This window comes from Sapajus apella, unplaced genomic scaffold, assembly GCF_009761245.1.
Source record: "Sapajus apella isolate SASKATOON/1434 unplaced genomic scaffold, GSC_monkey_1.0 scaffold76, whole genome shotgun sequence".
Lineage (NCBI taxonomy): Eukaryota > Metazoa > Chordata > Mammalia > Primates > Cebidae > Sapajus > Sapajus apella.
This window is the reverse complement of record NW_022437016.1, coordinates 2374177-2391639: the sequence shown is the minus strand read 5'-3', so window position 1 is coordinate 2391639 and position 17463 is coordinate 2374177. Positions and strand designations below refer to the sequence as shown.

Below are 17463 nucleotides of genomic sequence, written 5' to 3'. Positions count from 1 at the left end.
TTTTTCCCAAAGTAGATGCATAATGAATGGTCTTATCTGCAGTAAATAAGAGTTTCACTTGCTTCAAAATCCTGTTAAGACTCATAAGACTGATCCTTTTTAAAATTTAGCCATTTGAATAGTTGTGCAGTTGTATCTCATTGTGATATAATTTGTATCTCCCTGATGACTAAGGAGGTTGAGGATTTATTCATGTACTTATTGGTATTCATGTGTTTTTAGAGATTTCTTCAAATATTTTGCCAATCTTTTAAGTGTTTTGTTTATCTCCTTGTATTGTTATAAGGAGTCTTTATATACATACTTTGTCAGATGTATGTATTGCAGTTATTTTCCCCCATTCTGTAGCTTGCCTTTCCTTTTCTTAGTTAAGTCGTTTGAAGAACAAGACCTTTCGTTTTTCTAAAGTCCAGTTTCTCAACTTTTTTTCTTTTATGATGTATGCATTTTGCTTTCTGTGACCTTTGCCTATCCCAAGCCCAAACCAATGTTTATTTTCCTTTCTCCTAGAAAGTTTATAGATTTATCTTTTACATTTGCGTCTGTAATCCATTTTGAGTTAATAACGTGTATATGGTATGAACTATGGGCTTTTGTTCCTTCCTTTAAGCACATGGCTCTCCAGTTGTTCTGGCACCATTGTTGAAAAGACTTTCCTTTGACAATTCTATCAAAAATGAATTGTATATATTTCTGAAGACTCTATTCTGTTTCACTGATTTATATTCCTGTCCTTTAGCCAATATAACACTATCTTGGTTACTATAGCTTTATAATAGATCTTAAAAACAAGCAGTGTTAAGTCTACCAACATTGTTCTTAATTACTTGGCTATTGTAGATTACTTGTATTACCCTATAACTTTTTAAATTACCGTGTCAATTTCTACCAAAAAAATATGCCTGTTGGGATTATAACTTGGATTTCATTTACTCAATAGATAAATTTAGGGGGAGAAAGCATCTTAACAATATTGAGTATTACAGTCTACAAACATGGTATATTTATTTATTTAGATTTTCTTTAATTTATCTTGGCCATGTTACATTATTTTCATTGAAGGTATATTGGATACTTTTTCTTAAACATATTACTAAGTGAGAGTTTTTCTACACTATTGTAAGTAGAATTATTTTTGAATTTTTTTTTAGTTTTTGCTGCCAGTATATAAAAATACAATTAACTTTTGTACATTTACCTTTAATATTTCAACCATGCTAAGGTGATTTATTTTAATAGTTGTTTCACATATTCCTTGTGCTTATTTTTTAAAATAATCATGTCATCTTTAAAAAATAGCTTTATTCCTTCCTTTCAAAACTTTGTTTTTTTTTTTTTCTCTTGCTTTATTGAAATGGCCAAAGCAAGGGTGTCTATATATATTTCGTTTTCAGCAGTTTGACTATGATGTGTAAGTCTTTCTTTTTCCCATGTTTAAATCCTGTTTGATTTTCCATGAGCTTTTTGAATTTGATAATTTATATCTTACATTAAAGTTGGTAAATTCCAGCCTTTATTTCTTTATTTTTTAAATTCTGTATCTCTCTGAGACTCCAGTTACCTGTATTTAGTCTGTTTGCTATTGTCCCATGGGTCCTTTAGACACGGCTTAATTTTTCCTTCCCTTTGTTTTTCAGATTGGGGAGTTGGAAAATTTCTATTAATGTATCTGCAAAGCCATTGATATTTTCTTCATTTAATTAAGCCCATCCAGTGTTTTTTTTTTTTAATTTCATACATATTGAGTTCTAAAATATCTATTCGGTGTATATATATATGTAGATACAGTGTTTTCCCTGCCAGTAGTTCTCACATTTTTAATCATTACAGTCATCATTTCCTTTACCCAACTGATCATAGCTATTGCTGTTAAAGTTCTTGTGTGCTAATTTCAACATCTGGGTTATCTTAGAGTTGGCCTTTGCTGGTTGTCTTTTCCCTTGGGAATGAATGAAACTTGCCTGGTGTACCATATGTTGAGTAATTTTGGATTTAACTTTGGAAATTGTGAATTTATTGTATGAAGACTCTTGGGTTTTGTTATTTTCTTTAATGTTCATGTTTTGTTCTTGAAGGCTGTTAATTTGGTTAGAGTCCAGCTGTCCTGCCTTTGGTGAGCAGCAGCTGAAATCTCAGGTGTTTTATTATCTTCAGTTGAGCTTGTCAGGGCCTGTCTTTCACATGTGAGTCCAGAGGTCAGCCAGAGATATGGGCAGAGATTATACACAGATTGTGGGCTCCCCTTCTCTGGGTCTCCTTTTCTTGATTCCTCCCTCACTCTCTACTGGCTTTCCTTGATCTGGGATCCATCACTGGGTCCTCAGTCCAGACAATGGCTAACTTACTTCTGCTGCCTCTGGTTCCCTTGAGCCATGCTGCAAGTGTAGCCTACCTCAAAGGAAGAAACTTGAAGATGAGAAATTCATCCTGTGCTGGCTACTTCCTCCACACTTCAACTTCTTTCCAAAATATATCTGCTTTTACGTACTTCAAGAGCCCTCAAGTAGTATTTTTTTGGTATTTTTGTCCAGAATGTATCATTTTACCTGCACAAGGATAGGTCTGTTACTAGTGTACTCCTCTGTACCATATGCAGAACTTCCTCTGTATTCGATATTGATCATTTTATTAACATAGAATTTATGTTTTTAATCCCCTTTCTTAAAATTTGTATTGAAACATAAGTATTTTCTACATTATTTTATCATCATCAAAGCCTACTATTCTAACATCATTAAGCATTCCCCTCAAGTTGAACATTAAGGAGATTTTCCATTTTCCAATATTTATAAATAATGTTGCAAAGAGTATTACAGCACGTAAAGCCCATCCTACGTTTAGGATAGGTTCCTTAAGGTAAATTCCCAGAAGCAGGTCAGAATGGACGGACATTTTTTAAGGTTCATTTTTATATTGACAAATTGCTTCCCAAAAGGACCGTATAAATTTGCACTGCTTGCAGGAATTTAGGAAAATGATTATTTCATAAAATAATATCCAGACACCACTGGATATTATTAAAGCAAGAAATAACTTTTCTATTTCAAAAGAAAAATTATAACCAAAAATTTATGAACACATATACACATAACATTTTAATTGCAGAGGATAGATTTTTCTGGTTCTGTGGCAAGAGATTCTGATGTGAAATAGGCATATTGCTGAGAAGACTCTGAAAAATAAAATTCTGAACAAATAATCACAGACAATTTAAAAGAGTGGGGAAATTGGGAACGTGGGAAGGAGAAGATATGCTTGTACACGAAACTAAAAGATGACCAAAAAAGGCCAAAAATGTGAAACAGTTTAGCCCCAAACTCATGAGAATACTCCCAGAAAGGCTGAGGCTTCAGAATTGTCAATGCATGGTAGACAAATCTGAAAGAAAATAAGCAAAGGTAAAACAAGCTTTTAAAATTGCTTTGGAACGACAAGAATAAGAAAATAATTGCCCTATTGGATGAAACAACTGAAACGTTGTTACCAGATGAAAGAAAGGAACCAAGTTCATTCTGATTCTGTCAGATTTGTCACATATCAAGAAAAAATCTGAAAACTGAGAAAGGGAGAATAAAGTTATTTTATAAGAAGTGGAGTTCTAACACACAAGTATTGAGTATTTACTTTGAAGTGGCTGCCTTGATTTCCATCTCTAGACCCAATCAAATTACTTCCAGGTGCTGAAATAATCTTGAGATATGTTTTCAGAACCAGAGAGTTGGGTGTAATCTTGGAATAGAAAAACAGACTTTTATTTTTATTGTTTTCTTGCTCTGTCACCCAGCCTGAAGTGCAGTGTAAGATCTCGGCTCACTGCAACCACCACCTCCCAGGTTCGAGCGATTTTCCTGCCTCAGCCTCTTGCATAGCTGGTATTACAGGCATGTATCACGACACCCAGCTAATTTTTGTATTTTTAGTAGAGATGGGGTTTCACCATGTTAGCCAGACTGGTCTCAAACTCCTGGCCTCAAGTGATTGACCCACCTCAGCCTCCCAAACTGTTGGGATCACCAGTCTGAGCCACCATGCCCAGCTAGAAGGACAGATTGTATCCAGCTTTCCCAATAGGTGGTGAAGCAGTGTTGAAACTTGATTTTGATTCCCAAGAACAATGAGGTGGGTTGGTCAAATTTACGTGGTGAATGTGTGAAGGGAAATTGGGAACACCAGAAGCCATCATGGGTTCATGAAGAACAAATGATGCAAGGTGTACTGCCTTTCTATTTGGGTTGGTTTGTTGCATGGGACAATCAGGAATAATCCACAGATAGCAGATATACGAATGTCAGCGAGATATTTGACAAAGCAAGGTCGCACAGCTAGTATGGAGACGGAGAGTGTTGGGAAGTTCAACTGTCTTTCTATTTCCAGTATTCCATGCTAGGTTTTCCCTAGTGAGAACTCTGGTCTCACAAGTATATTAATTTTGCCTGTGTTTATTTGAATATCTATCTTCTCAATTAAATGTAAGCACTCTGATGGCAGAAACTATTTCTGTTTCACTTCCCAGTGCATGTCCACTTCTAGGCACCTTATAGACTCCTAACAGATTGAATGAAAAAAAATGTGTTTTTGTTTGTTTATTTTGTTTTTTTGTTTTTTGTTTTTTCAAAGGGTACAATTGTAGGCTGCTTAATAGTATAGTCAAGATGGTTTACTTTGATTCAATTACATGTTCTCAGAGAGTTTTCATTAACAGTCTGATGTCACCCTGAAGACAGTTCTCTGCCCATTAACTATCAAGTTTTATTTAAACATGAATGGCAATATCTTAGAGAGGGGAGACCTAGCCTAGAATACTGGGAATAACAAGGCCACAGTTAAATTTCCCAACCAATTCTGTCTCTGTACTGGCTGTGCAACCTAGCTCAAGATAATCCCTGAAGACATCAATTTCGTAACATCTAACACATGGAGGTCAGCATCAACTTAATTGCACTCTTACATGTACTCAGTGATTTTACCATGCATAACTGTTTAGTCCTGTTGCTTGACGTGTAGCGGGCACTCACTCACTATTTGTTCCCTTTCTTACCTCCTGCTCCTTTTCATGTTTATTCAATTCATAAAGGGCATGTAGTCAGGGAATAGTGCAATCGTGAGATCAGAAGATTATGACAAAAAATATATCTTGAGAGACTAGAAGAAAGGGCTGAAATATACAGATACAATTTGTTAGTACAAAATGTTCTTTACTTTGGCTTAGAAAAATCAATTCTGCAAATACATGATGGAAAAGACCAGATTTATTTGCAGTGTATGTCAACAAAGAACTGAGGGCATATTGAATGTAAGTCAGCTCCCAATAAAGCTGAAGTAGGCCTGGGGTGCATTATTACAAGTCTCACATTCAGAGAGAGGGAGGTGTAGTTCGTTATTGCCCTGTGCGGGTCAGATCACACCTGGATTCACCTGCCCAGTTCTGGACATCAGAACTCAAAAAGGACATGAGCAAATTGAACTATTTTGAAAAGAACATGACAGAATGAATATGAAATATGGGATGCATATCAAAATTACTAAGATTTGAAAACAATGATGTAATACCCAGTGTTACAGAAGATACAATGAAACAGTCACTCATATACAGCTGATTGGGATGAAATTGGTATATCTTTTCAGGAGGATGTCTTGAAAATATATATCAAAAACCTTAAATACGTCAAAACCCTTTGACCCATCAATTTCTCTTTCAACACTCAAGGATTCTACATGGGGATGCATAGGGATGTGTAGAAATATTTATCTGTAAGAATTTGTGATAAAATAGTGAAAAACTGGAAACTGTGTAAAATTTGAACAACAAGAAATTGGTTTAATAAACAGTACATTGACATAGTAGAATATTTTTCAGGCATTAAGTGATATTGACAGTGAATACTTAATGGAATGATAATATTTATGGCTTTTTTTTAGCTTTATTTTAATTCCATAAGCAATTGATATTTGTTTTCTCACAAAAAGAAAAAGAAAAGATAAAAAGAAGAATGTCTCAGTAGTCAGAAAAAGTCACCAGTAACATTTGGGTAAATGTAGGTATAGATACATGTAAAGATGAATATTTTGCACATATGAATCTAGATGCGTGCACATGCACAGACACATATGACACATTTAAATGACATAATAGAAAAAGTTGTCAGGTATATAATTGGACTCCCATATGTATGCATAGCATAAATAAATATATTGGTATGTACATAGAATTTTTTTTACAAAATTCACAGGATATGCTCAAGTTACAAGACAATAAAACCTAGTTGTAAAAACGTATGCATATAAATACATGGTTAAAAACTCAAGGTGAGAGAAGTCAGCTGGGAGCAATAGAATTTCACTTGATTATTATTTTCTTCTTTGTGTTTTTCTTATTTTTGAAAACATTTCTACAATAAATATGTACTGACTTTATAATCCAAAAATTATAATCCAAAAATTATAATTATAATTTTGTAAGCATATAAGGAATGGCTGGAGGGATTAATAGAAATATGTAGCTTGGGTGGAGTGCAGTGGTTCACGTTTGTAATCCCAACACTTTGAGAGGACAAGGTGGTTGGATATCACTTCAGGCCAGGAGTTTGAGACCAGCCTGGTAAACATGGTGAAACCCCATCTCTGTTAAAAATATAAAAATTATCTTGGCATGGTGGTGGGCACCTGTAATCCCAGCTACTCAGGGGTCTGAGGCACAAGAATTACTTGAAAATGAGAGGCGGAGGTTGTAGTGAGCTGAGATTGGGCCACTGTACTCCAGCCTGGGTGACAGAGCAAGACTATGTCGAGAAAGGGGGGGGGTGGGGGGGAAGGAGAAAAGTGAAGAGGAGCAAGAGCAGGAAGAAGAGGAAGAGGAGGAAGAGGAAGAAGGATGAGAAGGAGAAGAAGAAAAAAGAAATATGTAGCTCATAAGCAACCTTCAGATCTTCAGATGACTGAGGACCATCATATAGGGAAGGGAACAGTCTGAGTCCATTATTTCAAAAGGCGGGACAGAATCTAGAAAGTAGAAATGTCACGGAACGTAATACCTGGCCAACTTCAGACACTCCAATCTGCCCCCTTACTCTACTGTTCCTTCCAGAATTGGTCTTATATTCTCCTCTCTGCTCTGCCATTTATGAGCTATGGGACCTTGACCAAGGCATCTGTAGTGACTCTGACACTCAGTGTCCTCCTCTTTCAAATGGGGACAGCAATGCCCATCTCACCCAGTTATGAATGTCAAATGAACTGCTGTCTTTGTGAAGGGAATAACAGTATTAGCTGTTATGTAATATCTGTGAGATGTTAATATCTTGTTCAGTCACATAGTATGTAGGGAACAGGACAGGGTCTCTGGACACCACACCAGCTCGTCTTCTCATTGCCCAGGGCTGCCATATGGTGATAGCTTGGAAAGAGGGTGGATGTTTTTGTAGGATGGACAAGAGGAGTGCTCTGTTTACCTATTGTTGCATGATGTAGCATCCCAAAGCTAGTGCATTAATGCAACAATTTTATTATACTCCTGAATTCTAGGAGTCAAGGATTTACACACGAAAAATGAAAGGTGGATAGTCTCAGCTCCACAAGGACTGGACTTCCATGGGCAGCAGATGGCTGGGGTAGAATCAACTAGAAGCTTCTCTCATGTTTTTGCCACCTGAGATGGTCTTGGATTTCTTAAATGCTGGGCTTAGTTGAGACTCTTGGCTAGACCACTTACACATAGCCTTTCTATGTGGCTAAGACTCTCAGAGCACCATGGCAGTTTTCCTAAGAGAAAACATCTAGAGAGCCAGTGTTTTAGGAAAGCCAAAAGCTTTATTACTTTTTAGGTTCTATCCCTGGAGATCTTGCAGAGTCGCTTCCTCTGCATTCTATCGAGGAGAGGTACATTCCTAATGCCAGCCTAGAGTAGATGCCAGGGAAATGAGACTCTACCTTTGATGGGGAATGGCAAAGGTCACATTGTAAAAGAGAAGGCAGGATGGGAGATTTTGTTATGGCCCCATTTGGAAAATATACCATCCCACAGGGAGAAGTGGGATGTTCCAGAAGACAAAGCTTTACTTTCCCGGAAGAGCGAGAGCATTCCCCCCGTAAGTAGTTATTTAAGCCAAAATTGGGGATTAATTGGGTTGTTTCCTTTCTTCGGTGATGGAATGATCCACCTCTGAGATGGTCCGATAACATTAAAGGTCAAGTGAGCAGTGGGTTTAAACTGCAGCAATAAAGAGTACTTATTAAAAAAATAAATAAAGCTTTTATTAAGTTTCTTTTTTGTTAGCAAGCATTAGATGTTCATTGGAGGAGAATTTTTAAATGCATAGGAGTAACATTACGAATTTTTTTAAGGCACACCCAAATATTACCATCCAGAAAAAAACCACTATAACACCTTAATATATTTCCTTCAGTATGTTTGTGCATGTGTATATTTACATATATTTTATGTGTGCACTTTAAGAACACACTGTTGTTTTTAAAATATGTTTTGTTATTATATGCTTCTTAAAACTTTGTTCATAACCTAGATCATAACATCTCGGAATGACTTTTTACTTTTTTCTTTATTTTTATTACATACATAGAGTAGCATTAATACCAAATATAAGCAAGCATGTATAAATTTACACAAGTGGAATCCCTCTTTGTATTTTTCTCTCCATACCTTTTCACCCAAAATTGTGTCCTGGAGAGGTTTGTATGTCAATAATATAGATTTATGTCACTGTTTTCAATGGTCTTATAAAAGACCGTATACTATGATTTTTAAAAATCAGTCTTCTGTAAATGGACCCCTCAGTTATTTCTTATTCTTTCCCTGAAATTATCACAATCATGTTTGGTTATATTTTGCCATATATAGTTTTTCACCATAAAATTCAATTTAAAAACACAGCATGAATCTCAAGAATGCTATAGAAATTTCTTCCCCCGGGGAATGAGACAAACCAGGCTTTGAATCCATGTCCTTCCACTTAGCTGGCTGGGTGGCCACAAGTAAGGAGCTCCACCTCTCTCAGCTACATTTGGAGGAATAGCAGAGTCACCTTTATGTAAAGTGCTTGGCATTGTGCCCGGCCTATAGCATATGGCAAGTGCCTGATGGCAAGTAGCAGCTGCGGTCAAAACATCTTCAAGAGGCGAATGTGTATGAACATTTGTGGTTTAGCTCTAGAGCTCAGAGCAGTTGTGAGTTGTGTGGTTTAGGGGGTGTGGGAAGTTTACCCACTTCTGTCCTTTTTCCATGACTGGCACCATTTGTATTCTCTAAACGTTTGGGGGTCGGATGGGTTTTCCCATTCCTGAACCACATATTTCTTTATCTGGCACAGTTCTGGGCAATCTAAAAATGCAATATCACTGTCACCAGCTTGAGGAAGACACGGAGCCTGAATAATTCAACATGTCACCACCATCCATCACGATAGCAAGAGCGGGAGATGGAGTGTGGAGGGCTGGGCCTGCTGAGGCTGGCAGATCAGGTCTGTAGACAGGGCAGCCCAAGCATAAAGGTAGATTTGGAGAGAAAAGCAGTGAGTTAACTCTGCTAGGCCCAGGAAAGACCTTGTATCATCTTGCTCCATACTTCTCTGTAACATGCCTTTCATGTTGTTTGGATGCCCTAATTAGCCCCAGAGCAAACTTGGGGTCAATTCCTAGTTTGACACCAAATATCTGTGCCATCTAGGGGAAACCTTTACATATCTCTGAATATCTTCATTTATTTAGCAGCAGAATTGAGGTAAGAATTCTCATGTAGAAGGCTTTGCAAAGCCTTAGAGTGGCATGCCCAGAATATCTAAAATGTTTACCTACTAGAGAGTAAACTCCAATAAATCAGTAATTTTTATCTGTTTTATGGATGGCTTTATATTCAGTACCTACACAGTGTTTGGGACAGCATGGACCCTGAGTAAATGATTGTTTAAAGAATGCATAAACAAATGAGTATTGTGATGATTTTAGGCGACCACGTGGTTTAGGACAGACTGAATGGTCAACCTCTGCATCCCCACACAGGAGGCTAGGACTCCAGAATTCTGAGCTGTTGATTCTTTCAAGCTGGTTGTGTAATTCTTCAACTCTGTGCCCCAACTTTTCCTCTCCCTGTCTCTCTCAAAGCTCTCACATTCTCCATTTATGGTTCTATCACTAATTTTGTGATATTACAAAAAGAATACTGGGTTTCTTTTTTTTACATTTTGTGAGATATAATTCACATAGCATAAAATTAATCATTAATCAGCTGGGCGTGGCGACTCATGCCTGTAATCCCAGCACTTTGGGAGGCTGAGGCAGACAGATCACCTGAGGTCAGGAGTTCGAGATCAGCCTGGCCAACATGGTGAAACCCCATCTCTTCTAAAAAAATACAAAATTAGCTGGGTGTGGTGGTGCACAGCTGTAATCCTAGTTACTAAGGAGGCTAAGGGAGGAGAATCGCCTGAACCCACAAAGCAGAGGTTGCAGTGAGCCGAGATCGTGCCATTGTACTCTGGCCTGAGTGATAAGAGCAAAACTTTGTCTCAAAATGATAATAATAATAATAAGTAATCATTTTAAAGTGTATAATTCAGTGGCATTTAGTACATTCACAAGGTTGTACAACCATCAGCTCTTTTTCAACACATTTCCACCACTCGAAAGGAAACTCAATAGTTATTAACAGTTACTCCTCATTCCCTTTTTCCTCTGTCCAGCCCTAGCCACCACTAGTCTATTCCATCTCTATAAATTTAGCTATTGTGGATATTTCATATAAATAGAATCATATAATGAGTTACCTTTAAGTGTCTGGCTTCTTTCACTTAGCAAAATATTTGCAACATTCATCCACATTGCAGCATGTATCAGTATTCCTTCTTATGGCTAAATAATATTCTATGTCTGTATACCACATTTTGTTTATTCATCAGGTGATTGATATTTGGGTCGTTTGTACCTTTTGACTTGTAAATAGTGCTGCTATAAACATTCATATACAAATACTTGTTTGAATGCAGTATTTTCTTTGGGGACTGGGGGTGATATACCTAGGAGTGGAAATCCTGCATCATGTGGATTCGGTGTTTAACTTCTTAAGGAACCAGCAAACTGGTTTTCACAATGGCTGCACTATTTTGCATTTCCAGCAGCAATGCATGAGAGTTCCAATGTCTCCACATCCTCCCCAACATCTGGTATTTTCCATTATTTTGCTCATTGCCCACTTAGTGGGTATGATGTGGTACTTGTGACTTTGAGTTGTGTTTTCTACTAACTAATGACAGTAAGCATGTTTTTATGAGAACGGAGCCTTTTTGAATCAGACAAAACTCAGATTCAAATTTGGGCTCTGCCATTTGTGTGATTTTTATTAAGCAGCGGTGAGATTCTGAATATTGATTTGTTCATCAATAAAATGTGATTAACTGTTGCATCTCAGACCCCTTGTGAGGTGTAGGAGGGATATCGCATGTAAGGTGCCTGGAGCAGTGCTTGTCACACTGTGGCATGTACTTAGCTCATCTTCTAATGGCTCCATCTCAGGCCCTTCAGTACCAAAAGAACCAAGGACCCAAGGGTCAAGGACAGAAAGGCTACTGGTTCCAGCACATAGATTACCACTTCTTTTCTCTTGCCAGTCTCTAACCATTCTCACCTTCTCTTAGCTGCTAAATGGGAGTATGCAAGCAGCCCTGTGTAATTAATGGCTGCATTTTATTGCACTGAATCACCAATTTTATATTAAAATGCTAACAGAGGGGGCCCTTTTCCAGCCACCTGAATCACCTCCAAGTCAGACTGTAAGTGGCCTGTGGCCCCTTCGGATTATATGGATACTCAGAAGCTATATGCCTTGGGTGGCTGCCACCTCCTCAGGATGTCACAGGACGCAGGGGCGTCAGGGGGCACTTCCACCCAGGAGCGCTTCCTTCCTTTCATTCCCATTCAGTGCAGAAAAGCATCAAGTAATTGAGGAATGTGCCCTGACTCTCACTTCTTGATCTTTGTGCAGAATGCTTACATGCGACATACTGTTTTCGCCATAATGACCATGTGAGCTGAGTTCTTGTACCCCTGTTAAAGATGAGATCAGAGAGCTCAAATGCTCTGCCCAAGGCCATACAGCTAATAAATGAAACAAAGGATTACAACTCATGTCTGACTCCAATACCCTAATTTCTTCCTACTGAAGTCCACCACTTCCCTTGACTCATGGATAAACCAATATAGAAACTAACTAGACTCCAAGTGCCTTGAGAGTAGGAACCATAGCTAATGTTTTTTAACAGAATCCCAGCTGTGACATTTTTTTCATCTAAGTCAAAAATCCAAAATCTTTTTAAGTTTTAACATTTTAGTGGAGGTCGTGGGTTATTCATCTTCATGCTGTACTCAGATCGTGGGCCTTAATTATGCTCAGTAATATTTGTTGTACAAATATGTCTAGCACTGTGTTCTCCATATGGTGAGCACCGGAAATGTGGCTTGTCTGTATTTCAATGTGCTGTAAGCATAAAACACATATTGGGTTTTGAAGACTTATGGAAGTTGTTTAAAATATTTTAGTAATAACTTTAAGATAATTTCATGTTAATATGATGATATTTTAATATACTGAGTAAAATGCAATATATTCTGTAAATTTTATTTGTACTTTTCATTTTTACTTCTTGAATGGGGCTACTGGAACATTTAAAATGGCTATGTGGTTTGCATTATATTTCTATTGAACCTGGTCTATAGGCATTGTTGTTGAGCCTCAGTTTTCACAATGAACACATGGTACCTTAATACCTACAAGAAAGAAACAAAGTCAAAAGAGTTGTGGAAATGGAGGCTTGACCAGAAGGAAAAGCCTTTATGGATACTTTTACGGTAATTATAGGGGTGTGGTCTCTGTGTGCCTGGACATGTGGAAGGTTGGGGAGTCACCAAGATCTTGGTAAGTCTGATTAGAGTTCCTACAAGAAAACAGGTCCAGGTGTTGGAATCAAGTAAGAGACCTACTAATCCTTAGTGGTCAACATATCAAGCATTTGCCACCCCTCTACATCCATGTGTATGCTTGTATGTGTGCACACATAGGCAGGTGCGTGCGCACACACACACACAAACACTCTCCCCCTACCCCTCTCTCTCTCTCACACTCTTTCCCTGGTTGTATTAAGCATGAAGCAAGCTTTGCAGGTAGACAGACCAAACTTCAATCTTAGTTCTTCTACTTACTGCCTCGTATCAACCCTCTGAGACAATTGTTCATCTATGAAACCAAAACTCATGATACAGTCCTTACAAGGATGGCTGTGGACATGAAACAAAGTATTTGCTCATATTTTATTATAAACCAGCACAGAGACTTTAGTGGATTTACCAGCCACTGTCTGAATTTGAACTGTGGTTCTACTATTTGCAAGCTGTCAGCCTGGACAAAATACTTAATTTCCATGCAGCTTCATTTTCTCACCACCTGAAATGGGAATAAATGTAGTAACCTACCTTCTAGGGTTCTTGTAAGTATGAAATGAGTCAACACATTTAAAGGCTTTAGAATGGTGCCTGGAAGAGATTCCGTGCTATACAAGTGTTAGCTTTTCTTATATTAGAATTGCCGGGTGACTTTTCTGTCACCCCTTATCTTGCCCCAGTAAGGAAAGAACAATGTCTGAATCCTGTCTGCTAGATTTGTTCACCATGGTAGGGACATAACAGGTCACGTGTTTATGATGAAATGGAGATTGGAAGGAAGGAAGGGAGTGAGAATTTTGCTGAAATGTGTCAAAGTGTGGATGTGGCATTGAAGGGGCTGTGGGAAGACTCCAGGTTGGCCTCCTGACACAGATAGATCCCTCCTTTTTGCTCTGTGACTCCAGACACAGCAGAAAACATAGCAGATGTCTTCTGAACATAAGAGAACTACATTATCAGATGCCTTCATTTTCCCCTTGGCCAAGAATTATATGTAGATGAACAAAAGCCTTCCTCCCTCCCTTTTCCCCTTTTTTTCTTTCTTTTTTTTTAAGAGTAAAATATTTTAATGGCAATTTAAAAAGCCCTGCTGGCTTCTAGGGACCTCTCCTCTTTAGTCACATCCAGAATCTCCACGAAGCGCCTGCCAACTCCATTTAAAGCACAGCCTTTAAATGGATAACAGCATCTGGCAGAATCTGAAGTCTCCTGATGTCTCCAGGCCCTGCTTTTAGTTGCTGAGGAGTGGGGAATTGTTCAATAAGGTTTAGGGACAGACCTTGCCTGACGACACACATGTTTGGAGACAAAGATCAGATGTTGCTGTCCCTTATACTTTCCCACTCGTTAGAACATACTACATCAAGGAAGGATGGGTGTGGGGAGGCAGATATTAATATTTCAATTTTACAGAGCCTTAAACTGAGAGACAATGTCATGAGTAGCGGGAAATTTGAGCTTGGACATTAGGTCTACCTGGTTTCAAAATCCACCTTCGCTCATTTTTCTTTTCTGAGCGTCACTTGCCTCATCTGTATCATCTGTAAAGTTTGCACAATAGTGCACCCATAGTCCTTCCTAAAGGTACTATGAGTTTGAAATGAGATGTTGTGTGCAAAGCTCTGAATGCCATACTTAGCACCTTGACACTCGAAGGATGATCTGCTCTTTCGGGGTTCACTCATGAGTGGACTCAAGGAAAGCAATGCATATAATTCAGAGATCAAATTTGGAGGTGGGTGCACTAGCCGCGAAGCTTAATTCTCCTAGTCATCAGCTGTGTGACTATGCAAGTAACTTTGCCTGTCTTTGCTTCTTTGCTTTATTATCTAGTTTGTTAATTACACCTCTCTTATGAGTACATTATGATGAGGATTGTCTGCATTCATATCTACAAATCTTCCAGGTACATAGTAGATTGTGCAACAATGCTGTTAGAATGAATGAATGTGTAATAACCATATTGCAGAGAAAGTGTCTGCAAGTAGAATTTCTATATACTGAATGCCATTTCAAATACCCTACCTGAGGAAATTACATAATAAATCCTTTCGTGAATTGAATAACATTTCTCTCTAATGTATGTTTTTCTTTTCCTCAGTTGGAATTTTTGAATAGGTAATAGGTTTGCATGGTGCTTGATTGAAAAGATGCAAAGAGTTTATAGAGAAAAGTAGCCTCCTTCTGTTCCCGTCTTTCAGTCATTTAATTCCCCATATAGGACAATCGCTTTTACCAGATTCTTAAGTTTCTTGCCAGAAAGTCTATTACTCTAGATAGATGTCTGAAGCACCATCAACAAAACAATTTTAAAACCCAAGGTCCTTATTCTCCTATGCCCATCTACTCAGAAGTTCTCTCTCCTGGTTATTTCTTCTCTAGGGCAGATAATTTACCAATCCTTTAATCCTTCTCTTTTTGTATCCTGCCTTTTTTTCTTTTTTTTTTTTTTTAGCAATTAAAAATGCAGAAACACGAATGTTCATTGCAGCACTGTTTGCAATAGCAAAGACCTGGAACCAACCCAAATGCCCATTGACGATAGACTGGATAGGGAAAATGTGGCACATATACACTATGGAATATTATGCAGCCATCAAAAACGATGAGTTTGGGTCCTTTGTAGGGACATGGAAGAACCTGGAAACCATCATTCTCAGCAAACTGACAGAAGAGCAGAAGATCAAACACTGCATGTTCTCACTCATAGGCGGGTGTTGAACAATGAGAACACATGGACACAGGGAGGGGAGCACTACACACTGGGGTCAGTTGGGGGGAAATAGGGGAGGGACGGTGGGGGGTGGGGAGCTGGGGAGAGATAGCAAGGGGAGAGATGCCAGATGTAGGTGATGGGGAGGAAGGCAGCAAATCACACTGCCACATGTGTACCTATGCAACAATCTTGCATGTTCTTCACATGTACCCCAAAACCTAAAATGCAATAAAATTAATCAATGGGAAAATAAAATAAAGTGACCTTCTTTTTACAGTCTAAAAAAAAATGCAGAAAGATAAAAATTAAAAATTACTCATATTTCTCTCTTTGGAATGCATGGCTATTGGTATTGTGGCATAATTCCTTTTAGCCTTCTTTCTTTTTCTTTTCTGCTGTCAGTCACTCACAGTGTATAAAGGCATTGCCCTTTTCCTTCCACAGTCCTCAGTTTGTCTCTGAAGCACCCTTACCACTCATCTCCTTCTCCCATCCTGACTGCACACACCCTCCTGCAAGCCCTGACCTCCATTCACCTGGGTAGTCACTGAGCCTCCTGGCTGCTTCCCCTGCGTGGAACCCATCCTGCAGCCTGGGCACCACCAGCGTGTTCTTCCTTGTACACACAACAGCTGGCCAATCCACACTTTTGCTCCAGAATCTTCCATGACACCCAAAGTAGAGCCCCTTATCCTCCATTTGGCAACCAAGGCCTCCCCCTGTGAGTCTCCGGTGTGTCTTCCCAGTCATTTCTCCACTTAATGTTACCTCTGATTGCCCACACGGCCCATTCCTGAGGGTGCTCAAGTTGGTACCTCTGCTGGAACTCCAAATTCTATCAGTGCAGCCCCATCCATCCTTTAAGACCTGACTTAAATCTTCACTCCTGCATAAAACCTTCTCGGGTCCTATGTATTGAAATGAATTGCACTCCCCCATATTCCTAGCATCTCATTGAGTGGTAAACAGAAGCCATGAATTAGGTTTAAGGCTCCTTAGGATTCCATTTGTGCCCCTGATAGCTTATGATCCCCTGCCTGGCAAAGACTGAGTCCTATTTATCTTTGTACCTCCGGCGTCTTGCTCTGAACCTGGCGTATAGTAAGCACTTGAATGAAATGCGGTTAAAATTAAGTTGTCTAGAGTGTGTTCTTAGATGTAGGCTTATCACCAAAAGCAACAATAGCTGTCAGTTACTTAAGATGTACAATGGACCAGGCATTTTATATATCATATCTCCTTCAATCTTCGCAGCAATCTCACAAGGTGAATAGTTATTATCCCTATTTTAGAAAGAGAGAACCCAGGGCTCAGAAAGGTGTGTTTTCCCTTCAAGATCACACAGCCCAGAAGCTGCTGAGTCATGCTTGGACCCCAGATCTGCCTCACTGCAGAGCATGAACTCCTTCCATTCATCACACCGACTGCTGGGTCGCTTGGGATTTACAGAGAGGAGTCTGGGGATGGGATTGGCTGCTGATCTTTGGGATGGTTGAGGAATCTCACAAAGTTCTGGAGGCCTGTGAGGCTAACTGATAGATTGTGCTTCCTCACAGGGGGAATCAGCTTTGGGAGAGCCAAGGGGACGTCAGGCTCAGAGGCAGACGACGAAACGCAGCTGACGTTCTATACGGAGCAGTACCGTAGTCGCCGCCGCAGCAAAGGTAATGGTGTCCTTGGAAGGTTTCAGAACCAGAGTTTGTAGAAGGAAATGCTGGAAATCAGATTTTGTGTTCACTAGCAAATCCTGAATTTTCTCTAACCTGGTCCCAATCTGGTTAAAACTGAGCTTGGTATCTGCTGCC

The 17463-nt window shown here is 38.9% G+C and overlaps 1 protein-coding gene across 3 annotated transcripts in view; it reads left to right on the top strand.

The window, feature by feature from the left end:
• Positions 1-17463, top strand: part of ASTN2 (astrotactin 2) — a 948324-nt gene that overhangs the window by 302641 nt on the left and 628220 nt on the right. For all 3 annotated transcript variants that reach the window (XM_032251601.1, XM_032251600.1, XM_032251599.1), the window contains one exon: positions 17215-17322. In XM_032251601.1, coding sequence (XP_032107492.1) covers positions 17215-17322 — 108 coding nt within the window. The remainder of the gene's footprint in view (positions 1-17214; positions 17323-17463) is intronic.